The 24,086-nt window shown below is 41.7% G+C and overlaps 4 protein-coding genes across 5 annotated transcripts in view; 2 read left to right on the plus strand and 2 right to left on the minus strand.

Moving 5' to 3' along the window:
- Window positions 1–443: 443 nt before the first annotated feature.
- On the plus strand, window positions 444–7,126 carry LOC108875212 (SIN3-HDAC complex-associated factor). The gene is made up of 6 exons (XM_018663968.2): window positions 444–630; window positions 3,300–3,427; window positions 3,534–3,633; window positions 3,740–3,863; window positions 3,988–4,138; window positions 4,878–7,126. The coding sequence occupies exons 2-6, from the start codon at window positions 3,300–3,302 to the stop codon at window positions 5,209–5,211; spliced, it is 837 nt and encodes a 278-aa protein (XP_018519484.1). The 5' UTR covers window positions 444–630; the 3' UTR covers window positions 5,212–7,126.
- A 2,651-nt stretch (window positions 7,127–9,777) lies between these two features.
- Window positions 9,778–11,797, minus strand: kxd1 (KxDL motif containing 1). 2 transcript variants are annotated; one of them, XM_018663970.2, is made up of 5 exons: window positions 11,644–11,797; window positions 11,182–11,314; window positions 10,840–10,992; window positions 10,713–10,759; window positions 9,778–10,617 (listed from the first exon to the last, which is right to left on the minus strand). In XM_018663970.2, the coding sequence occupies exons 2-5, from the start codon at window positions 11,277–11,279 to the stop codon at window positions 10,361–10,363; spliced, it is 555 nt and encodes a 184-aa protein (XP_018519486.1). In that variant the 5' UTR covers window positions 11,280–11,314; window positions 11,644–11,797; the 3' UTR covers window positions 9,778–10,360. The 2 variants fall into 2 exon arrangements, with proteins under 2 accessions (XP_018519486.1, XP_018519485.1); XM_018663969.2 differs by having other exon boundaries at window positions 11,182–11,301; window positions 11,644–11,795.
- Window positions 11,798–12,198: 401 nt separating this feature from the next.
- On the plus strand, window positions 12,199–16,951 carry LOC108875209 (endoplasmic reticulum-Golgi intermediate compartment protein 2). Its single transcript, XM_018663966.2, has 13 exons — window positions 12,199–12,701; window positions 12,793–12,901; window positions 13,093–13,139; window positions 13,259–13,326; window positions 13,509–13,549; window positions 13,981–14,082; window positions 14,232–14,324; window positions 14,511–14,566; window positions 14,727–14,825; window positions 14,919–15,016; window positions 15,110–15,272; window positions 15,995–16,074; window positions 16,182–16,951. The coding sequence occupies exons 1-13, from the start codon at window positions 12,596–12,598 to the stop codon at window positions 16,248–16,250; spliced, it is 1,131 nt and encodes a 376-aa protein (XP_018519482.1). The 5' UTR covers window positions 12,199–12,595; the 3' UTR covers window positions 16,251–16,951.
- A 215-nt stretch (window positions 16,952–17,166) lies between these two features.
- Window positions 17,167–24,086, minus strand: part of LOC108875215 (membrane-associated guanylate kinase, WW and PDZ domain-containing protein 2) — a 72,598-nt gene continuing 65,678 nt past the window's right edge. Inside the window, 5 exon segments of the mRNA XM_051073444.1 lie at window positions 17,167–20,561; window positions 21,696–21,834; window positions 22,386–22,529; window positions 22,710–22,929; window positions 23,645–23,951. Of these exon segments, the coding sequence (XP_050929401.1) occupies window positions 19,867–20,561; window positions 21,696–21,834; window positions 22,386–22,529; window positions 22,710–22,929; window positions 23,645–23,951 (1,505 nt within the window). The 3' untranslated portion in view covers window positions 17,167–19,866.

Here is a 24,086-nt window from a genome sequence, read left to right on the forward strand (position 1 = left end):
ATGTTATGTGATAGGAGGATGACTACGTCGCTGGTTGTCTTTAAAAAAAAAAAAAAAAAAAAAAAAAAAACTGGTACAAGTGGTTGTTCGCCCTAAGCTGACCACTGGCCAGAGAGACCCCGTGTTTCAGCCACATTTTATTTACTACTAATCTGCTCCGTTGTCACGCAATAGAGATCAACAAAGCGCATCTCCACGCTAGACGCCGAGCCTCCTAAAAACTGTAGGCCTCCAGACGGGCCATCTGGCGCTCTGTAGTAAAAGGACAGGCCCCGCCTCTCTGCTTACATTCTCCAATGTGCCATAGCAACCGGGGCCGAGCCCCCTGTTCCCGCGCAATGTTCCCATCCTTATAAGGGCAGTAGAATGCAGACGCACGGACACGTCACACGTCGTTTATGTAAATGGTTTGATTGAAGAAAAAGAAAAAAGCCTCCTGCTCTACTCTGAAATGGAGGTGTGGATACGACGCATGCGCACTACGTCCACAACTATCCAGTCCCGTCCACAAGCGCAGACATCAACAAGAGAGCGGGTTACTGATGCGGGTCGATTTTCATAATAGTCACATCGTAACGACGCGCTACAGGGACTATTACTTTAACTCAGCTTCACACAACTTGCAACAAGGTAAGGAAGGCAACCGTTTTTTTTTTGTTTTTTTTTAATTAGTTTCGCATTTGAGGCTTTTAAGGGGTTTTAAAGTCCTGGGTGAGCTTCCCGATGTGTAATTGAAAACAAGCTTCGACTTGGGTCTGAACAATTGCTCTTTTTTAGGCCTGCTGAAAAACCGACTGGGTGGTCAGCGTGGTGTGTAGGCCACCTTATAACCACTTAAAGTAACCGGGTAAAGTGGAGGGACTGCAGGATAAACGCTAAAGATGTATTTAATAGTGTCAGAATGGCCTGTGGCATGTGCAAGCATGGTTGAACGAGGGCTGGCTGTTGTTATTGGTTGCCTCAGTGCATCTGGCTGTTGGAGGAGATCACTCCCTTTATCGCTGCCGAAATTTGGCTAAAGTCGGTTATTGTGAGCAGTACGGCAAGACAATTACTCCCCTAAAGAGCATTAATGTCCATGGTGCGGTTGTAGAGCGCCTGCAGTTTACTACCACACATCTACGCCTGCTAAATAAGCCAAGTTAAGTCTCTCACGCCCACCCGGACCGGGGATGCGTCTCAGCACGCGGACGCCGCTGTCAACAAAACAGCATAACACAAACTATTTATGAACGCCTAATGAAACTCAAACCGGGTAAAACATGTCGTGTAGTGTAAGAAAGTGGCATAAAGACCGACTTTTCTCAAGCCGTCGCTTTGAAGTTCGTGCACATGTAGTTGAAGGTGGACTGTTGCAGCGACACGGCTCCGGAATAACAAAGAGTAAAGATCAAATTACGCGATTATCTGAGAACAGCTCTCTCATTTAACATTAAAATGAGCCGTTTTTGCTTTCGAAACGTGTTTGTCTCAGTTTATCTCGCTGCATAAAGTTGAAGTAGGAGAGGGAAAGTCGGGCATCGTCGAGCAGAGGACGGTCATCATAAAATGGGTGCGCATGAAGCAGGTCGTGTGGCATGCCATGCTTCCTCGCTGGAGTGGGCGGTGAAATTGGCGACTAGCACTTTTCTCTCGATAAAAACAAGCGAATTTCTTGGAGTCTTATTTTATTTTGAAAGGAGGTGATGTTATTCACCTCGGCCCCGGCCGCTTTCGAGGGGATTTTTACAGTTTACTTTTCGTTTTACAGTTTTTTTTTTGCGGAAAATCGCATCACACCCCCTTCTCCACACTGCCTCCGCCTTTGAAATGTGTTGCCATGTTGGGTTGCGTCACGTACTGTATTCTGCTGCGGAGATCGTCTGTTGTTGACAGAGGATTCACTCGGGGCTGAAAATCATTGTAACCTTTTCCAGAATATACGCAGGAACTGATATGAAGTTGTTTTTATTTAGTAGCACCTGTATCAGGGCATATGCAAATTAATGATATACTTTCCTTTATTTATAGTTTGATTACCCTTCTGATTATTTCGTTTTTGATTATCATTGATTATTCTCTTGATATTTTATCTGTTTTGATTGTAAGTCTGTCAAGTTTTTTTGTCAAGTTTCTGTGTTCTTGTGTGCTGCCTCTGTCTCAGGAAAGACACTCTAGTCACACTAAAATAAATGTTTAATCTCAGTGGAGCGCTTACTCTGGTTAAATAGAGCTGTAAATCGTCCTCTACATAACTGTAAGACATTGGCTTTATTTAAAAATGCATGAGGGGAAATCCTGCAAAAGTTAAATTTGCACATTGAAATGTGGTGGTTAAAGTTTGCAGGACTACGTGCATTTATTTATATATATTACAGATTTTAATTTTATGCACTAACGTCAGTTCACTGCTCACAATGAGTTCTAGTGTGATTTTCTCCTCCAGTCTATTTGACTTGTCATTCTTTCATACCAGTGCTGCTATCTTCCTCCATCAGGAGTCCGTTATCTAGCTCTCATCTTTTCCCCCCTCGTTGCCCAACCTTAACTGGTACCTGAAATAACCAGCAGAGTGAGAGGTCTTTGGTTTTTTTCCCCCTCCTCTCTGCCTGCTCTCTGTGGCACCGCACTGTCAGAAGACCCCGAGGACTGATGGCAAGAAAAAAACCCAGTCTGGGGGGCGCGGCTCGCAGTTTTGCCGCAGTTCAGGTCTACATGTGCTGTGGAGAATCATTTTTGCCTAGCAACATAAATCATAATTCCTCTGCATAATCTGCGCTCTTATTGCATTTCGACTGACCCCCCCCCCCACCGGAACAAATTTATTTTATTTGCATTGCTCTGGCGACGTAAGCTTGCATTTCATAGTTTGCTCTTTTGACTATATCAATTACTGTACCCTCTGCAACTGGGAGGCTCGGACTGAGTGCGTGCTTGTGTTATATTTTGAGTTTCCAAAATGAAGCGTGCATCCTGTGAGCGCAGCATGGTGACATGATCTGTCTGACACGCTGTCTGACTGTTGACCTACTTCTCCCCCATGTGGGTCAGAGCGGAGAGATGCTCCTACAAAATCGCTTTTCCTGGATGTTTTAAAGTGCTCCACGATTGTGACAAAACACTCGATATTTATATGTTAATTCACATTTGTCTGGTTTGAAATGGCACAATGAAATACCATCTGTGATCTGAACCAGAAATGTAGGCTACGGCTGCGGGGAGGTACTGCAGTTAACACGATGCACACAGATGAAAGCCTGAGATGTTAATATTTAAATCTCTCTCTCTCTCTCTTTTTTTTTTTTCATTTTTGCACGCAGATGTTTGGCTTTCACAAGCCGAAAATGTACAGGAGTTTGGACGGGTGCTGCATCTGCCGCGCAAAGTCGTCAAGCTCTCGTTTCACGGACAGCAAGCGATATGAGCGAGAATTCAGGAGCTGTTTCGGGTAGGAGACACACCTGAGCACGTGCAGTTTGGAGAGAAATCCATAATATGTAGATTTTAAATTGACAGGAAAACATTTTCCCTCACAAACTGTAACTGTCTCGCAGATTGAGTGAAACGCGGTCTGGAGAAATCTGTAATGCCTGTGTGCTCCTGGTCAAACGATGGAAAAAGCTTCCTGTGGGAACCAAGAAGAACTGGAACCACGTGAGTGTGAATCACAGTACTGATATTGTGGTTGAGAGGCCACTTGGTCATGATAAAATACTTGAATCATGATCAAGTGACAAAGTTCCTCCTTTCTGCCACACAGGTGGTCGATGCAAGGGGAGGTCCCAGCTTAAAGATAACTTCCAGGCCCAAGAAGATAAAGTCCATTTCCAAGAAAGCCAGGCCGAGCCAGATCAGCAGGCTGCAGAAAGAGCTTAAAAGACACAGTGAGTTGTGCATCTTAGCATTCAATGCTACAGTTGGGGAGTCGATTTTTTTCCTTTGCAATACACACAACATATGTATCACCTAATCATCCCTTCACTTTTCGTGCTTTGCTCTGCCCACCAGACTCAGATGCTCACAGCACCACCTCCAGTGCCTCTCCGGCTCAGTCTCCTAGCTACAGCAACCTGTCGGATGATGGCTCTGACACTGAGCTTAGCCCAGGATCCAGCCGCTCCCCGGTTTTCTCCTTCCTGGACCTCACGTACTGGAAGAGGTCAGTCAGTGAAGCACTGGCAATTTTTTGTTCTACAGACACTGTTACACCACCATCACAAAAAAAATATTTTCAGATTGTGGAAATGTAAAGGCATCCGTTTATTGAAGCCTATACACTGCAGCAGTCCACCCACACCAGCATTTTCACTTAAGTTGTGTGATTAGAGCTTATCTCTGGACTGTGTGGGCGTGTACAAACTATGCTTGACTGGCATCTCCCTCACTCCCCTGTTAATTCTGTTTCACTCGTTAGTTCATAGCTTGGTGATGTCCTGCAACTGACTAGATGTGTAATCAGGAAAAGTGAATGAAAACACCTGAGTAGGTGTGAAGGGCCTTTAAAGGTGCTATATGTATGCTTTTGCTATCGCTACATGGCCAGTGTTATCATTGCAATAGTGAGTCACTATCATTCAGTCTGCCCTGAGGGCAACATGAGAGGACAAAGAAGTAGCGTTGCTCAGAGGTCATATCCTGACCTCTTGTCTTGAAAATGTAAACAGGTGTTAATGCTAATGTTGGCCATGTAGCATGTAGGAATGTCTGGGTCAAAAGCCTGAAACTGTTACGATGTCTGTCACACCAATTGAATAAAGATGGTGGCATCATTAAATTTATTATTTTGATATTTATCACAGTTAATGCAGTACTGTGAATGGTCTAAAGCATGTACAACAAAGGCAGAGACTTTTCATCTTTTTTTGTCTTGTTGTAACAGTGTACTGTTTTTTCTGTAGGCAAAAAGTGTGCTGTGGAATAATCTACAAGGGGCGCTTTGGGGAGGTGCTCATCGACCCACATTTGTTCAAGCCGTGTTGCCGCAACAAACAACGACAGCAGCAACAGCAGCAGGAGGAGGAGGAGGAAGACGAGGAGGAGGAAGACGAGGAGGAGGAAGTGGAGGTAGAGGAGGGCCAGGTGGGCCCGGATGTCAGCGGGCAAAAATCCCAGACGGATGAGGAAGTGAAGGAGACGCCGACACGCGAGGTAAATGCAGAGCCCACTCAGCTATGCGTTACCGTGACAACACCTCCAACCAGGAGCATGGTGGCGGCAGAAGAAGGGTGGTAGAGTCAAAACCACCCTCGCACACATCTCTGAAGAAATCTTGGGGTGCTGTCTTTTTTCTCGAGCACTGACAGAGAGGTTGCCTCAGATTGCCTTCAGTCATAAAGCAGCTGAAAATCCCTTGGTCTTCTCCATAATAATGTTGGAGGTTTGTTTATTATGTTGAAACAGTAACTTATGGACTGTTGTGTTTCCACTTTGTCTCTTTTTTTGTATTTAATATTCTCACCATCCTGACGATGGACCATCATCCGTGGTGTTTTTGATCTACTTTAGATTACATGCTGGAGCTCTAGTTTGCTGGTACATTTAAAAGATTTTATTCCAAAACGCAATAGATCCACTTACTCACAGAAAAAGGTGCTACTTGAAATTCATCACTCAACATTTCAAACATACAGCTGAACCCATTCTCAATGTGGATATTTTACAGGCATATATGTTAAGATGACTAATATGATGACATTAGTTTTCTTGTTCAGAGTAAATGGCTCTTTTTTTTTTAATGGTGGAAATCTCGTTTTGGAATGAATGACACTTTACATTGACAGAGCACAGACCTGTACAGTAGCCCTTGTGTTTGTGTCCATTCACATTGACATCCACTCCTATCAAAGAGTTTGTGTTTGTAGACTGGATTAGTGTCTCTGTGTGCAAATACGTATGTGGCTCCGATTTAAATAAGGCCTATTCACAGCTTCAACAGCAAATACACCAGCCTTAATTATGTGTTACAGACAGTGCTAGTGTTAATTTGGGATTGGTATTAAGGAACAAAAAGGGACAGAAGCTATGTTTATCGTGGCCTCAGCAACACATAGTGCATTTTGCATGAATGGCAAGCCACTCATCCAAAAGACCTAATGATCTGATGCATGAGTCTACTAAAAATTGCATGGCCTTATATAAACTGTAAATCTTACTTTTATTTTTTGGATCCATTTTTCTGAAGTTTTAACTTATTTTTATATGTAAAAAAAAAAGAAAAAGGAAAAATAGAAGTGTCTTTGCATAATAATACCACACAATACAACAGCAAAACACACAATCGGTCTATAGTCATTCAGCAATATCAATATCAGTGATTTCCCTCATTCCTGGGTCAGTATATGGTTAAAGACTTTATACAAGTTGAAATTCTATGCCATTGCCTCTTATATACCACAAATGTGTTGTGATATATAGCCTAATATTACTTTATTTATCAAATGAAAACCAAAGCACATTGAAATTCACCCAATGTCAAATCAATGCAGGTTTTCTATGGACACTTGTGCTTGTCCGAGGTCATTTGTATATATGTTTATGGTATTCTAAAAACAAACGCTAATATGAAATTTCATACATGTGATGTTGTAGTTGGGAGCAGAGGGTGTGTTATGTACAGAAGGGGTTGGGTGAGCCAAGTGGCTCGTATATGGGTTCATTATTTATTTATTTCATATTTATTTGTATCACTGCATCCCCGCTTAGAAGTGTAATACTATGAATTCTTCTCATCTTTAGCTAATGCGCAGCATGGTTTTTGTACATCAGAAATCGAATGTAATTCTCACGCAGACTTTGTTTAACATTGCGTTGAATTACCGGTTGTCAATATTTGTGAAATGATGTTAAGTATTTATTTACTCATCAGTTGAGTTGCGTGCAGCCTAACTTATTCTGTATCATCACTTTGGATCTGTATCATGTAGACTTATAACGAATGATAGATTGCAACCAAACTGTACTTTTCCCCTGTTTAGCCTGTAGCTTAAAATGTTACAGAACAGTAGGATTCCTAACTCTAGACTTGCATGTACTGTTGCTATGCATTTACTTAGCTTACGAGTTAGACAAAGCGGTTTTGTATTTTTTATACATCATGTACTTTTTTTACTTGTCCCTTAATAAAAGTAATTTTGTGAGTTTTCTGGAAGTATGGAGTCACTGAATTTATTGGTGGGTACGCAGAGAAATAAGAATTCAGGGGAACAATCCACACTATATTCACTATAAAGTTTGGAAATTATTTACTTTATTTCTTTGAAAATAGATACTTTCAAGTCCATGATATACTATATATTATGTGTTAGCGTCTGATATAAGGTAATGCAGAATGTAAAGTAAAGGTAAAAGTGATTTTACATTTCAGAGAAAGTATAGTGCCTATTTGCTGTATCAAAGCTTTTGTGAGACTTTTATTCACATTTTCTTCTCACTACTCACTTTATTTTAGTGTTAGTGTACTATGCCATAATATCATTTTGATTGAAATTTAAACACAAAGAAATATGGATTGTTCATAAACTTTAAGGGTAGTACTGACTGTGTCCATACGAAACATAGATTTGTGTCTTAGGAAAGTGGAGTTTGGTTTGACTTATACAACATTCTATAGGTTACAGCATTACAGTCTGTCCATTATCTATGCAGCACAGTCAAAATATATCCACAACATCTGATTTTTCACAATGTAAACAGAGATTAAGAAAATTTGAAAACCTCTGGATAAATATTACTGCATTATCCTGATGCTTTCTCTGGGCTGAAGAAATGCCTGCTTTGTAGTTCTGAGGAAGCAACAAATTCTGAAGTCCAAGATGCAAACACTCAAAGCTGGAGGAAAGTACTCATCTTAGCATCAGACTGAATGACTCAGGCTGATAATTGACTGCTGTAGACCCTGGTTTGAATCTGACAGAATGCAGTTAATTTTGAAGACTAAGACAAAATGCAGACACTCAAAGGCTCAGAGAAGTAGTTCTTCAGCATCAGATCAAATAACTCAGGCTAACAGATTTCTTCATGGTTCTGAGGATGCAGGTTTGATTTGCACTTGGATCATCAAATTCTGTTCCGTTTAAAGTCTAAGACCAGATGCAAACACACAAAGACTTAAAGAAATAGCTGATAGCCATCTGACTGAGTAGCTCAGGTTAATAAGACACCTGCTTGGTAATTCAGAGGACGCAAGTTCGATTCTTACCTGGCCCAAGTCCAACACCTGAAGTGAAGACTGTAAAGCTCCTAATGCGAAGGGAACTCAAGGTGTAGTGGGATTGTTCGAGTTATGGTGCAGCGTCTTGGTATCAAATCCTGCACGTTACCAGGACCTGAAGCAGCAGAAAAGTACATCATCTCTATGTAAACCCCATGATTATAGATATTTCACAAACTCTGACATAAATAACCAAAAGAAAAATGTTCAACACAGAGAAGCAGCTTATAACAAAAGAACCCACAATGCATTGATGTGAAATATGGCACATATCTGCTTTAACATAATCACTATTACTATAGATATTATAATAAGCATGTTTGAATGTGATTTTTGATGAACAGGGCAGATACAGAAATGTGTGTAAATATTTTCACAACTTGACAACCATGAAGACTCAAATATGCTCTAAAATGCACACATCTATGACTTGCCTTTGTTTTTTGTCTCCTCTCCTCTTGTCCAGTAACCCTGTATATAAAACATACAGAAAATTCAATTGTTTGTTGTTCAAAATAGCTCCACCTCCAGCAGCGAATACCCGTGTCCTTTAAATAAAGCATCTTGTTTCATGCAGGGCTTAAAATTGAAAAAAAAAAAAAAAAAAATCATTTGTCATTGCTGCATTGATACTTGTAGTGAACTGAATACTTTTGCCACCACTGCCTTCACATTTTCCATACAATATTTGTTGTCAGAATCACGCCTGCCTTGTCCAGCTATAATCTATGATACTTGCCAGTGCCTGCACTCATTAATTTACCTTGTCAGTTGGGTAATCTGTGTGTCTTTGTCGATCGTCTCCTGACCACGTTTTTTGGCCAATTTCCTCCTTGTTAACAATAAATTTGGTACTCAACAACCGCTTCTCTAGATCTCTCGGTTTGATCGATTTGAGCAGTCGTAAATGACACAAACTACAGACATTTTGAGAGCTTGTGGTGGCGCTTCAGGTGGCCCTCAAGTCGCATTTCGTTGACGTCAGATCGATTTCACGTGACTTCGCTTAACTTGATGGTCAATTTTCCGGTCACTGCTGGGGGATTGAGTATAAAAACACTGCAGTCAAGTCGGACTTTCCGTCATGTGACTGAGCTCATTACAATGGCTGATCTTGCGGCGTTTGCCTTTTACCAGTTGTTCATCAAATATATCCACCTCATCGTGGAAAAAACTGCACAGCTGTTCTGTGGTGCTCCCCTCAATTTCGACTTTGTGCTCACACAATATTGAATTGCAATATTAAATCCAATCTGGTTTTATGTGGAAGTAGGTTTGACAGCTGTGACTCTTATAACCACGCCCATCACCATGTATGATGGATCAACACACTATGAGCTAGGTGTCACTTGACAGAGATAACAAATGAAGTCCATGGTAGGCTACATATTCCCCTTTAAATCCTCAAAGCTGCATCTTTAATGAGAAGCAACATGGCAGAGAGGTTAGATTGTTCACTCACACAACCTGGTTTCCAGCTCTTAGGGCAAATCTAATGTGTCTTGAATCCTGACAAGCTCAGATATCTGACAATTATCTTGGATCTCCTGCAATGGAGGAGGAAAGAAAGAGAGAACCTTTTGCTAAAATCATTCATACCTCTGGTTTTAATAGAGCTCCAAAGAATAACATTGCTGCAATATGAAAATGTTGTTAACAGTACCACAACAACAGAATTAAGAACTCACATTCTATTCACATAATATTATTCAAGTTGAGCACTAATTTTTGTCTTTCAAATAACATAAATCATTAAGAAACATCATGAGACTTCTTCCCTCAGTCAGGTGTGCATCTCCTCAAACTCAAAAATAAATGAAATATGCTTATGATCAGATGATGAGTGAGGGCTTTTGCTTAGGTTTACTGTCAATAAGACAGATATATCTATAGTGAGATACTATACAACTTCAAGTATTATCTGCATTATTTTAGTGCTGTGCAGGCTGAGGCTGACAAATAAGCATGCCAAAAAGTGTCCAAAATCCTCATGAACAGTTCATAGCCACTTCCATCATCGATCAACATTGAGATGCTCTTTCCAACAGATAAATTAATGACTGGAAAAGTCAGCAAATATTGTGGAGGCCAACACATACTCAAATATACAACACATCCTGCTGCTAAAACGGTTTTAAGGACAAAGCTTAGTCCATTCACAAACTGTCCACTCTATTCTGCAGGTACAGAGTCAGGACCTTCATCCCGCAGGACAGCCGTGTCTAGGAAGTCAGAAGTGGGCGTGTCGGGCAGCTCTTGAGAGAGATCCTCAGAGCATCTGCTCACGGTAGGCGAGATCACATCTGGACTTGTGTCACATGACTCTGTGCTCTGCTCTGAGGTGGCCGTTGTGATTGTTGTGGCAACACTCGGGAGAACTGGATCAAACTCGTCATCGTCGTCCTCTAAGATCGGTGACTCATGGATATCTGCCAAAAAAAATGACAGTGACATGACATTCAGATGAGCTGATTTGGTGGATTATGTTTATGAAATGATAAATGGGCAGAAAATGCTAACTCACTGCTGAAAGCTTCTGGGTACTGCTTAGAGATCTTCCCTTTTAGTGTCCTTGAGAAGCAGAGGAGACAAATAATCAGAGGTTGTGCTTGTGTGTGTTCATATGTTTGCACTGATTGTGCAGTGTTTACCTGATCCTTCTGAAGATACTGTCTAGATCTTTCTTCATCTCCACAAGGGTGCGGGTGTGGAGCAGGAAGCGTTCGTTCATCTGCTGCAGTCGCACGTTAGACAGCCCATTGAAGTTGATCAGCATTTCATTGGTTTTCTCAAAGCGGTCAAGCCTGTTTTCACAATAATTCAGCAAAGCAACAACAATCTTCAGGTGCCAGTTTACAAAGAGCATGTCAGGATCACTGCCACAAGTTCACAAGTGAACCGAGCTTCGCCATAACATTTCATTACAACATTTCAGATTTCGTGATGTTAAAAAGCAGAAAAGGACATGAAGCCAATCAGAGCAGGACACTCACATGTGTCTCTGAGCCTGGATGATGGCGTTAACATCCTCAGAGTTGACCATGCTCAGCATCCTGCTGCAGAACACACCGGATGCTGTTGGCTCCACCATGATGAAGATCAAGACAAAAAACCTGCAAATAGAAACTTCAAAAATGTGAGAGTAGTATAATATACACAAAGATGAACAACACAGGACAAGAGCACTGAAACTATCAACCCACAGAAAAGGCTTAGTTATAAGACTGGTCAATACTGATATCATCACAGCTGGTAAGATTCAGTAACGTTATACTTTACACCCTCTCCAGGGATAGTCAGCTCTAGCTGTTACTCTTCTCTCAGATAATTTAACTGCAGTCGGTTGCACCGACGATTAACTTTATTAACAGTTCGGCAGCCGGTCCAGTCATTGATTACACCGTTAGCTTGTCAGCTAAAATAACAAGTGGAACAACAACATTCATGTTACCTACCTCAGGTCTCACGATGGTTGTTTGTCGACCTCCTCCTGTTTAAATAACGGATTTAAACTTACATCTGCAGCCTAAAGCTACATCTGACAGCTGGCTGTAAAACAAAAACAAAGCACATCCGTGTTTTTTTTAACTTCCTGTCACAGGACCGACATTTCCGGTGGTCCCCCCCCCCCCACTTGTTTGCTTTATTTAGAACTACGCAAATTACAAATGAACATCGTCATGTAATCTGATTTAGTTATATAACTGTCTTTCAGAGGAAAGTAATAATAATGATAATAATAATAAAATAACTAAAAAATAAATGACTATCAAAGGTCACACTTGGACTTCACCAGACTCTGCTCCTTAATGCCTACCGTCAAAATCTTCTATTCACGGCTGCCTGTCTGTCGTTAATGTCAGAAAATATAATTTAAAGGCATTTTTTTATTGTACACAAAATTCAGAGGGCCTTGTATTTTTCCTTCTGTTTTCATATTTATGTAATTGCAAATTTAAGCCATGATGTTTGCAACTGCTTGTAACTAACCGTCAGAGGGCGCTAAGTCCGAATGGGAGCAGTTTTTTCCCAGACAATGGGGTCAGGCGATACAGCAGCCAACCCATGAGCTAATCATATTCATAACACAGATACTGGATATTCTGGATTTATTCATTTCTCCGTATTTAACTTTTAAAAGAACCACTTTAACTGACGGTAAAATAAAACGGACGGTTTTATTTTTTATTTAACCTGACCACAGTCATGTTTTAGTCTGCTAACCAAGCTAACGTTAACGGTTAGCCTGGTTGTTGTCATGGTCAACGTCAGCTTATTGAAACTAACGTATGACTGAACGTTAGCCACGGCTCAACGGTCGTCCCGAACAACCGACCTGTTAGAAAACGACCACTCTATGAGGGTGTTCAGCTGAAGATTAACACCGCTCCTGCTGCTCCTCCAAAGATGAGGAGACTGACAAAGAAGAAGGCTCTGACTCTGGTGAAGGAGTTGGACGCCTTCCCCAAAGTCCCCGAGAGCTACGTGGAGTCCACAGCCAGCGGTGGGACAGGTATAGACACCACAACAAACACAAGCTGTAGCAGTCGTGGAGTAACTTTTAATTTCACCACCACTCTGACTCATGTCGATGCTCTCTCTAGTGTCTCTGATAGCCTTCACTCTCATGGCTGTACTTGCCTTCCTGGAGTTCTTCGTGTACAGAAACACATGGATGAGGTATGAGTATGAGGTGGACAAAGACTTCAGCAGGTGAGAGCTAAAAGTGTGATTATTGTGCTTAAAATCTGTGCCTTATCTTTGTACACCCATTTGTCAGTTTATTAGGAAAACTTTGCTAAAACTAATCATTAGGTGATTACTAACTTAACCTTAACCTTAACTAGGTGTACTTTATAAACTGACGCCTGAATACATGTTCTGCATCTGCTTTTCATTTACAGTAAACTCAGGATAAACATCGACATCACAGTTGCCATGAGATGCCAGTGTAAGTACAAAAAAGTGCCATTTTTTTTGTATTTCAGCTCTATAAAAAAACACTCATTCACATTTGGTTTAGGAGGGTATTATAATGCATTTAAAATTTGTGTATTTGCATGAATGTAGATATTGGTGCAGATGTCTTGGATCTGGCAGAGACCATGGTTGCATCTGATGGTTTAAAATATGAACCAGTGAGTACAAACTCCTACAAGTAATTTACTGAATAATAATAAGAGGTAAAAGCTAAACTTGTCAGTGGAAAAGTATACTGTTGGTGTTAAACTCTTTAAACCAATTTAATCCTTAATGTTTTAGTGCCAAAGCTTCTTTAAAAGTTACTGACTTTTTTCTCCTTTTTTTTTTAACATTATAGGTCAACTTTGAACTCTCACCACAGCAAAGATTATGGCACATGTAAGATTCAAATGAACTTGTCATACCTGTAATATCTAGGACTCAGCCATGGAATATAGTGACATTTTAACTATGTTAATGTTATTTACATTCAGGAAGGAGTTATTGTTTCTAGCATTAGATAATACAGTCTATGGTCTCTCTCTCATCAGCAGTAGAGCTGCATCTTATCACTATTTTGAATTAATTTGGCAATTATTGTCTTAAAGTAATTATTAAAGTAATTCATCCTGTTGTCTATGTAAATGTTATATAATAGTGAAAATTTCCCACAGCCCAAAGTGATCTAATTATGTACCATGTTTTATTATTATTATTATTTGATAATTGTTGCAGCTCTAATCACTTGGTAGCAGTGTTAGTTAGTGTGTAGTGTTAGTAAATCTAAGGATGTTTTTGTTTTGTCTGACTTTTCTGTCCCTCACTGTCAGGACTCTTCAGCACATTCAGGAGCGTCTGAGAGTGGAGCACGCTCTTCAGGATGTGCTCTTCAAGGCTGCAATAAAAGCAGCTCCTCCTGCTCAGTCTCACAGGTACAGGATCCTCAAAATAAGCAGTTTTCTGTTTGGGATTGACAGATGGTTGTAAAAACATTTTCAGTGATAAACCAGGAAGTGTTTAACCTTCCATCCATGTTGATAAAATTATCCCCTCTGCATTGTGCTTCTCTTTTTCCCCATAGTGAGGACAGTTCCACTTCCCTCAATGCCTGCAGGATACATGGACATCTGTACGTCAACAAGGTGGCAGGAAATTTCCACATCACTGTCGGAAAGTATGTATCCAAACAATTATTAACATGCTCATTATCATATATTGATATTCCAGTATATATTAGACATTTTGCTTCTGTCCAGAGTATAAGAATCAGATCTGCGTGTGTTTTATCCGTGTGTTGTGTTGCTCTTAATTCTAAAATACTGTAATGTTAGTCACAGAACAACTTTGTACCCCTCCACAGGTCCATCCCTCATCCCAGAGGCCATGCTCATCTAGCTGCTCTAGTCAGCCACGACAGTGAGTTTATTATCTTTTAAACGAAGCCTTGTTCTACACATATCTACTTGTATGTTGTCATACTTTGGCCATATGGTGATGATATTCACACCATATATTAAAGTTGTGGTTGCTGTGACACATGAAATGACAGCTGTCTTGATTTGGTGTTGTGCTACAGCTTATAACTTTTCTCACCGGATTGACCACTTGTCCTTTGGAGAAGCGATCCCTGGGATTATCAGCCCCCTGGACGGCACAGAGAAAGTCTCTCCTGATCGTACGTCTGTCATCAAACACAAATCTGTTTTTATCTCAGTTTATGCTTTGATGTTCTTTGTTTCATTCACGCATCTTTAATAACTCTCTCCAGCTAACCACATGTTTCAGTATTTCATCACCATTGTGCCAACCAAGCTGAATACATACAAGGTCTCTGCTGACACACATCAGTACTCAGTCACTGAGCGGGTAGGTTTTAATTCAGCTCATGTTTGTATATTTGTGTAATGTGCTGTCTATCAGTATGGTGAATGTGTTTGTATTCCTCATGTTGTTCTGCAGGAACGAATGATAAACCACGCTGCAGGCAGCCATGGAGTCTCAGGGATCTTTATGAAATATGATATCAGTTCACTAATGGTCAAAGTCACTGAGCAGCACATGCCGCTCTGGCAGTTCCTCGTCAGACTCTGTGGCATCATTGGAGGAATTTTCTCGACCACAGGTAGCTTAAGTCTCATAACTGCAAGATGCATATTTAAAAGACCACACTGGAACTTAACGACGTTTTCTCCTGTACTTTGTGCTGACCACTTTAAGATCATACTAATACATTTTTTTTTGATTGCTTTCTTGAGTACATCTTTGATTATTATTTAGAAAAAGTATAATTTATGCAGGTTAGATTTTCTGACATGGCTCATGAATGTAGCGCTTTACTGTTGCTGATTTATTAATCTTGGATATTAGAGCTTCTTACAAGCACCTGAACAGAGAACAGAAGTGTTTTTAAGTCCCACAACTGCATCAGCAAACATACAAGTCTAACAAAGTAATTTTCATACTACACTGAGAATAGTGACTGCCTGAAAGGTAGAAAAATGGCCCAGTCATGTACCACTCAAAGCAGGATTTACAACCTTAACATTTTTCTAATCTTGTCCTATAATGTAGGAAATGTTTTGAAGCTGGACTGCCAGATTCCTTCCAGAGATTTTGAAGATGATGAGTGTGTCATCATTTGGCGATAGAGTTTCTGGCAAAAGCTTCAAGTTTAAATCGTAGAAAAATAATTCTCTTTGCGAGGATCGACATTGAGTCTTGAATAAACAGTGTTAAACATCTTGGAAAAATCCTGTTATATATAAAGGCACAGCTAACACTCTTAACAACTTAAGTCGTCATGAGCATCAGCATCTGACAGTTGGATCTTTTTCTCACTTACAGGTATGCTCCATGGTATGGTTGGTTTCTTGGTTGATGTGGTTTGCTGTCGTTTCCAAATAGGAATCTACAGACATCTTAAGGTAAATAAATCCATGATTGTAAACTTTGAGTTGAAACCTCTTTGACAAGAGCAATTCAACTCTCTTTTGGTGTTATCATTATTAATCTTTCTGCTCCTCTTTCTCAGGAGGCTCCACTGAATGCACAAGAAAACAGTGAAACCCCAGTTCCTTCAGAAAATTACTCTCAACAGTGAGACAGCAACTCAGCTGCAGGCACCTCACAGCTCACCATTTTGGCCTCACCCACTAGTCAGCAATGAGATGCTGGGAAAATGTTTACAAGGTGATTTATTATAAAATGTGTCCCTGCTTTGCTCAGAAATGTGTACATACTTTTATCTTTTTTAAATTTTTTATTGGATGGGTGTTAGATTCAGACATAACTGTTCATCTACCTGGGATTAGGATCCACTAAATTTCTGTCACTTTCACTGGAAGGCTTCACCAGGAGGACTGAACAGCAGAAATTATTTACATCATTATTGTAGGTTTGGCTTTATTAAATAGACGGTACCTAATATTAAATCTCCCATGGCACCCACACAGTTGAACTCACTTATTCCTGCTCATTAGACCTTTACACTGGGACATATTTTCATGTATACACTTTATGTTTCCCTCACAGATCAGGTTTAAACCTGTGAAGAGACATTTTTCTGATTCTTTTGTGTAGTTTGGTGACCCCAGAAAAATAGCTCTGCTCAACCTGAAGCTGAGAAAAGTCTAATCAGCTACAATAAATGAAGAACCTGTATTGATGTGCAGGGCCTTTAAAGGGGAACTGTGTGAAAAGACTACAAGGGTTTTGAATTAGTCCACATCTGTGCCTGTCTGTAAATGATGCAACTCTGAGACTCTGTTAATTAAATAAAATCCTCTTTGGTATAGTCTCACATAGAGACTCTGCCTGTTTTCATTCACAATTAATCACCAAATAAGACACCAAATGCCCATCACAAGTTTTGAGAGCCCAAGACAACATCTTCAGGTGTGAAATTAAAAGTTCAAATCCCTAAATTGTTCAGATTAATAATATAGAAAACACAGAGAAGCAGCAAATATTCACATTTGAGAAGCTGTAACGAGAAAATAAAAAACTGCAACTATTAATTGGTTGTCAAAATTGTTGCTCATTAATTTTCTGTCAATCGATTAATTGTTTCAGCTGTATTCTCATCAGTGTGGTAAGGAGTAAAACAATCTCTAGAAAATATTTTACACCATGTCAAGAGTTTATTTGACAGTATTTCAGAATATCTCTCAGTAAACAAGTTTTTTGTTTTTTAGCAAAATGTAATATATCAGTACTGTCGCATTTCATAAAAATAGTTGTTCACGTCTTTGAAACTACAGTATCAATGATACAGTAAACCATATTTGTAGGAATACAGCTGTACAAGGTGAATAGTACACAATTAACACTACACAGTTATACTTGATCTCAATGGGGATTCATGAACGTGCCATCCTTCACAGGTTCCAATAAAGCGTTTTTTTGTTTCTGTATACAAAATCACTCACAGCAGGCAGGGGGACGGCCTGGATGGAGACAGAGGGCTGGATGACATATCTTTCACCTACATACAGTAAACACATTTCTACAGCCTAACGGCATGTTCTCATGCTCCTCGCTAACATGTTAACCAGTTTACCACATGAACCACAGGTGAATTCAACTTTTGAAGGTCGGCTCAGAACCATCTGGACCACCTGTTTTACCCAGAAACCACTGCAGGTCAAGTTCAATCCTGATGATGCTTTTATGCACAAGGTCTCACTAGTGTCCCAGTTGGCAGGTGCATTGCCTCGCTAAAAGCAGTTTAGGTCTATACCAGTTTACAAGTACAGCTTGGATCTGCCATCATGCTGCATTTATTCAGTCACATTGTCACAATGCATTGTGATTTTTTTTAAACTTGTGTTTCCTCTAGCACTCGAAAAGCTCTGGTGATTAATTTTTAATGAGAGCACACATCTTGTTCAGAGTAATGGATGATATCAAAATGGAAAAATGCAGGAGGATAGTGAATTCTTCTGTGGTGTCTCAGTATAATAGTAGCATGCCTCAACTCTGCCAGTGATGATACTTTGTGATTGAACAGATGTTTCAATGCATTTGTTTCACAGGTCATCTAAAATACTGGATGCAGATTCAGAGTACTGTCACTGCCTGCAAACATGTGGATCAGACAAATAAAGCTGAAGTAACACTCATCTGACACAACAGAAACCATGGTCCACTTAGATAATAACCCTGTCTAGATAAACGTTCACACCCCGACTCTCCTGGATGACTCTCTGAGAAGAGGATGTAATGCTACAGGCTACATTTTATCCCCTCTTCAACACTAGGGGACAAGGGCAATCATTGACATTGATAAGCTATATAGCTGAGAGTGCATCAAGATAACTGTTTATACTGCTTGGTGTTAAGTCCAAAGAAAACAGGCTCCACAACTCAACAGTTTGCTGATATGTGTGCATGGTCACTAACATCTGTTTTGCATTCACTTCCCAAAACAAATCACAACGGCAACAGGTCTGCATTAGTTTGAGTAAGGCACTCCGCCCCACCTCATAACCATCGGCCTCCTCTTCCCCACACCGATGCCCCTCTCCCACAGTGATGTGGTACACTTAGCACAGTAAAAGGCATAGAAATGGGAAATATAGACTGGACAAAATTTTTCTGTTGAGCATCAAATGAATACAGCACAGCTTATAATTCTGCACAATGACTGCATGGTTGACTCATGATCTCGTGTACATAACTCAGAACAGTATTATGAGTTCTTACTAAGCCAACTGTTGTCAGTCACCCAAAAAGTTCAATTTGATGGAAAAAAAGATCGTCTTTGTCTCACATGAGTACCAACTGGTCAGCTCCACAGAGGTTATCCTCTCTATATTCTACCTCTAAAAGACATGTTAGTCCCTGTGTAATGACATGGTGGTTTAAATCCATGCACACGACCACTGCCTCCCTCAGCAGTCTGGGTTTGGTGACTTGCACAGTCTTTGATATGTAGTCATAGACGAGGCCATGGAAATAGTGATCCTAAAATACTGTCCTGGTGTTTTTTCTCTTTTCTTTACAATGGTTCTAACTACAACACGGCCTCAAAAAACACCAACAGGTATGTTTTTGAGTTTACCAAATGTACATATTTTTCACATCTTTACATTAACAGTATATGATATATTGGTAGGCGTGTGAGATCTTAACATATGTCGGGTTAACCAGGCTGTCACTTCGGTCAGTGCCATGTCCTCCAGGAGTTTCACTGTCACTTTCTCCATCTGACAGATTTGTAGTCTCATTCTTCTGACACAGAAAATGGAGCAAAAGTAAACCTCTTGGATGTACATACAGTATATCGCTCTCCTGTGAGGAACCTCGTTCCATCTGAGGTTGTGTTGCACGAACCAAACTGAGTTAGATACGGTCGAGCGGATAAAAGTGACGCGTCCCAAGCACAGCTCCACGCAGAGTCAGACATCTTTGCACCATCTGTGATCAGAACATCAACTGTCGCATCTGAAGGTCCAAAATGCCTTCGTACGGAGTAGTGTTCATCAGGATTTATACTGTATGTTACAATAGCTGTGAAAGTTCCTCTGGTTTTTAAGGTGGTGGGTGTAATAATCATCTCATAAGAACAAATGAAACAAAATATGATTTCAGAAGTAGATGGAGAAGAAAACAGGACAGAAATAGCGAGGGAGATTAACTGTTTTTCTCAGACATCCGATGGTGAATTGAACAAGGAGCCAGACAGTGTGATCCAGTCCAAACCAGCTAGATCCATTCTACCTGCTTACTGTGGAGGTCCAGGACCTCAGGGTGCCAGGCAGTTTATCAGAACCAGGGACGTTCCAGGGCCCAGGGGAGGCAGCTGCGCTCCTCACAGGAGGATCTTCCATAGTTTTAGAGGGGCAGCAGAGCCCACTGTGGCCGCTGGCCCTTTCGTCTTCTCTGGGGAACAGACCTCTGGACACCAGCCTCTCCTGGAGGCTTACATGTCCATCTCCACTGGCCAGAGAGGCTCCATTTGAATTCACACTGACATATGTGTCCCAGGGCCAGACAGTGCTCATCGCCTGTGTGTGCAGGCCCTTTCTCTCACAGCAGGGGGAGCAAGCCTCCCTCTGCCTCTCTCGTCTTTCAACTGACCTCCCCAGGATAGCTTTAGGAGGCAAAGCCCGAGGCTGTCTGTCGCCTGGTCCACAGTCCACCTCTCCAGACCCCTGAGGGGTTCCCTGTCCCCTGATGATGCACTTCTGCTGGGTGGACCTGCCACCTGTAGCCCCTCTAATGGAGCTGTGGTCTGTCAGCTGTGGAGCTTTGTCTGCCATGCACACTGTGGCCTCTAGAGGGAGCTGATGAGGGGAGTCTGGGGCTGAGGCTGGATGGGATGAGAGCAATGGATTCGGGTGGGGTTCGAGGGTCACTTCCTGCAGGGCAGAGTGGGCTGTAGAAAGGGAATCCCAGGGGCCGGCACAGTCTGTTGGGGAGTAGGAAAACAGCCTCAGATGGACTGAGATGAAAAAAAGGAGTGGCACAACTAGCATGCACATGCATACAAAGAGAGAGAGAAAGGGGGGAGGAAAAAGCAGAGAGAGAGAGACGGGAAGAAAGATGTACACAGTAACATAGTGACACACCACATCCTCATATATCAGCCAAACTTGCATGCAAATGACCATGTAGGCCTCCATGCTGATATTTACACCTAAAGTCTAATCTAGACTACTTCTACAGACACATGTGTGACTGGATTTATTCAGCGCCTGAAAACAATTAACATATTTGTAGTTGTGTGACAGACTGATCCTGAGCAGATTGATTTCACACAGTCTACTTCACAGCCCTCTTCACGATGATACAATTTCATCTGGAGGGTCACTTCAAGCAATATTGTTCTTTTGCTACAGCACATGTAAGCACCCGCGCGCACACGCACGCACACGCACCACACGCACACACACCACACACACACACACACACACACACACACACACACACACACACACACAAAGAGCTGCCATTTTCTCATGCATAACTTATGAGCATGCACATACAAATGCACGCCTAGAGCACATCTACAGAGCACATAGATTCATCAGTATTTAGAGAGACATGCAGTTTTTCACAAACCGTGTCTTTAGAGTGGCCCATTAAGAAGAAATAGGGGGAGCTTAGTGTGTCACCTTTCATGCACATGGAGAGGTTGGAAGGTACCATTCCTGAGGGAAGGCAAGTAAAAGCCTATACCAATCATTAGACTTAAAGCAGAGGGGTTACAACACACGAAGGCTAGAGCAGAGAGCTGGTTGTTATTCTACTGTTTGATCAAATTTGTTTTTCACAGAAAGACAAGTTTAAATTCAGATGACAGAAGAGAAGAACAGAGCGGAGTAAAATGCAGAGAGACATTAATGTATGTTAATATGTTCTTGAGTAAAACATAAAGCATTCGCAGGAAAAAGCCATTCTGGTTAAAAAACAGTTGAATCTCAAACAATGAATCTCTAGTATGAAAGTGAGAAAGAGGTCAGGTCAGAGACTAATGAGAGAGACAGAGAGAGTGGAAACAGATGGACATTTAGAGACTTCAGTGTGTGTCAGGGAAACCCACCATATTCTGGCACCTGTCCTGTGCCTCTCTTTAGCAGCAGCCTGACCCGCCTGCCTCCCGCCTTGATGAGTTCAATGGCGCGGGCGTGAGTCATGTCCCGAGTGCTATCCCCGTTAATCTCTATGATCTGATCCCCTACCTGGAGGAGACACACACAGAGGACAGGGTCGATTTCTGTCAAACTGTGTTTATCCATGGAAAGTTGACTTTTCCACACAACCGCTGTCTCCACTGGAGCAACTGGGGAATACATGCCACTAAGTGCCTTGTTCAAATGCACTGCAACAGGAGTTGCTGAGGGTGAGCGGGGGGGGGGTTACTCAGTCACTGAGTTCGCATGCATTTAACTCACTTTCCTCCTTTCCCAACCTGTAAGCTATACCTGCCCCATGAAGAGGACAGGTCAGACAGTAAATTAAATGTCTGAATTAGCAAAGGAAAAAGTGAAACGTAATAAACTTAGCAGAAGTTTTTGAACTGCTGTGTTAAATTTTCACACCATCTTTACATTCAGCAGCTTCATAGTATTTTTGATGGACAAACTGGCATGTTGCTCATTCTTGCTGCATTTCTATGACTGATTTATTTACACTTTTCTTTTCTCTCTTTAACAAAACAACTGTTGTTCACTGACAATAAATCATCTCCCAAAGAGCTTTTTAAGAGTTTCATTGTGTTTTATCATCTTACCCTCATCCTTCCATTACGTATGGCAGGGCCATCCTCAGCAAGGCGCAACACAAATAGGTCCATCTTGTACTCTCTGCCTCCGCGGATACTGAAGCCGAAACCTTTCGCACTTTTCTCCAGCTCCACTGTGAAGTAATCAAAGTCCTGCAGAACAAAATGTACAGAACTTGCTACAAACCTACAGCAAATAACAGTATACAACAGTATGTGCTGAAAACAAAGATTACAAACACCCTCTCCATAGTGAGGAGGCATAACTGCATACAATTATGTAGAGTTAATACTTGAAACATCTCAAGCAGACAGTTATTGGTCTGGGTGTACCTGTGGTCTGAAGTCAGCAGGGATGCCGAGGGGAAACTGTGCAGCTGCAGGATGCTGTCTGAAGTCCAGCAGACCAGGTGGGTGTCGGTAGTCCAGCGTCGGAGGCTGTCGATAATCAGTAACTGGTGGGTGACGGTAGTCTACTGGAGGTTGCCTGTAATCAGTGAACGGAGGATGGCGGAAGTCAGGTTTGACGTCCTGTCTGGCTTTTACCTCTGACCTGTGAGGGTAAAAAACAGAACAAAATGAGAGGAGAGATTTGTGTCATGATGGAGACGTTGTTTTGAAAAAGGATAAAGGAAGGAGGTGTCCTCTTGCACACAACCTCACCTCTCCAATGATATCTTGGAGATAAATGTATATGGTAACATTTGAACTTTATAATGCCATGTGAAGGACGAGAGTATAAACATCCCTGTGTGTCTGCAGCCAAGGAAGCTAACCAGAGAAAGGATGGAAAGATCACTCTCTGTTTTGAAACTTTTATCAAGTTCCTACTTGCAAAATGGGCACAAATCCACAGCTCTGGGATCTCTACTCTCAGTGTCTTGATCTGAGACTCACAAGCACACACACCCATCCGCGCACACACTCACACTTTCATAGTTTTGACATGGAACATGGTCTGATCGCTGAGTTCCTGCATTATAGAAGAGATACCTTATGGTAAATTATTCACTGACACTGTAAGAGCTAAGTGGTGTTATGCAACAAAGTAGAAAACCAGCCTGAGACTGAGAGTCTGAGTAGGACAAAAGTTGTCTGCAGTCACAGGTTTTCTCCTGAGCTTATGAGGAGAAGATGGCACACACTCATCAACATACACTTTGACAGCCTTTGAAAACTCCTTTTTCCAGTCACCGACATACACTCTGTTTATGGGGATCTCACAAAACGCTCCCGCTGAGAAACACCCCTCTTAGCGCGCCTCTTACCTGCCGTCATGGAGGTAGAGCTGTGGAGGGGGGCCAGAGGGCTGGGTGACCGGGCTCTGCTGGGTTCCAGCTGGTGCAGGCTGGGAGGCTGCTGGTGCAGGAGGGCCAGTGACTGTTTGGCTTGTCTGAGCTGGTGTCTGGACAGGTGCTTGACCCGGCTGAGTGGCCGTCTGGCCTGGCTGAGGAGCCGTTTGGCCAGGGTGGACGCCTCCTTGGCTTGGCTGGGCTACAGGGCTGGGCTGGGTCTGTGGGCTGTGTTTCTGGGTCATGGGGCTCTGCTTCTCTGAGCTGGGCCCAGAATGGGAACCTGTGATGGACAGAAGGTGAGACAAGAATTCACCCGGTAGAAATGATCAAACTCAGGGGAGAAAGGTTTAGAATAAATAAAAAAAAGAAAGAAAACTTCTGAATAACGTAGCCTTGTTATAAAGCACACAATTCA

This window comes from Lates calcarifer, linkage group LG10, assembly GCF_001640805.2.
Source record: "Lates calcarifer isolate ASB-BC8 linkage group LG10, TLL_Latcal_v3, whole genome shotgun sequence".
In the NCBI taxonomy this organism is placed as follows: domain Eukaryota; kingdom Metazoa; phylum Chordata; class Actinopteri; family Centropomidae; genus Lates; species Lates calcarifer.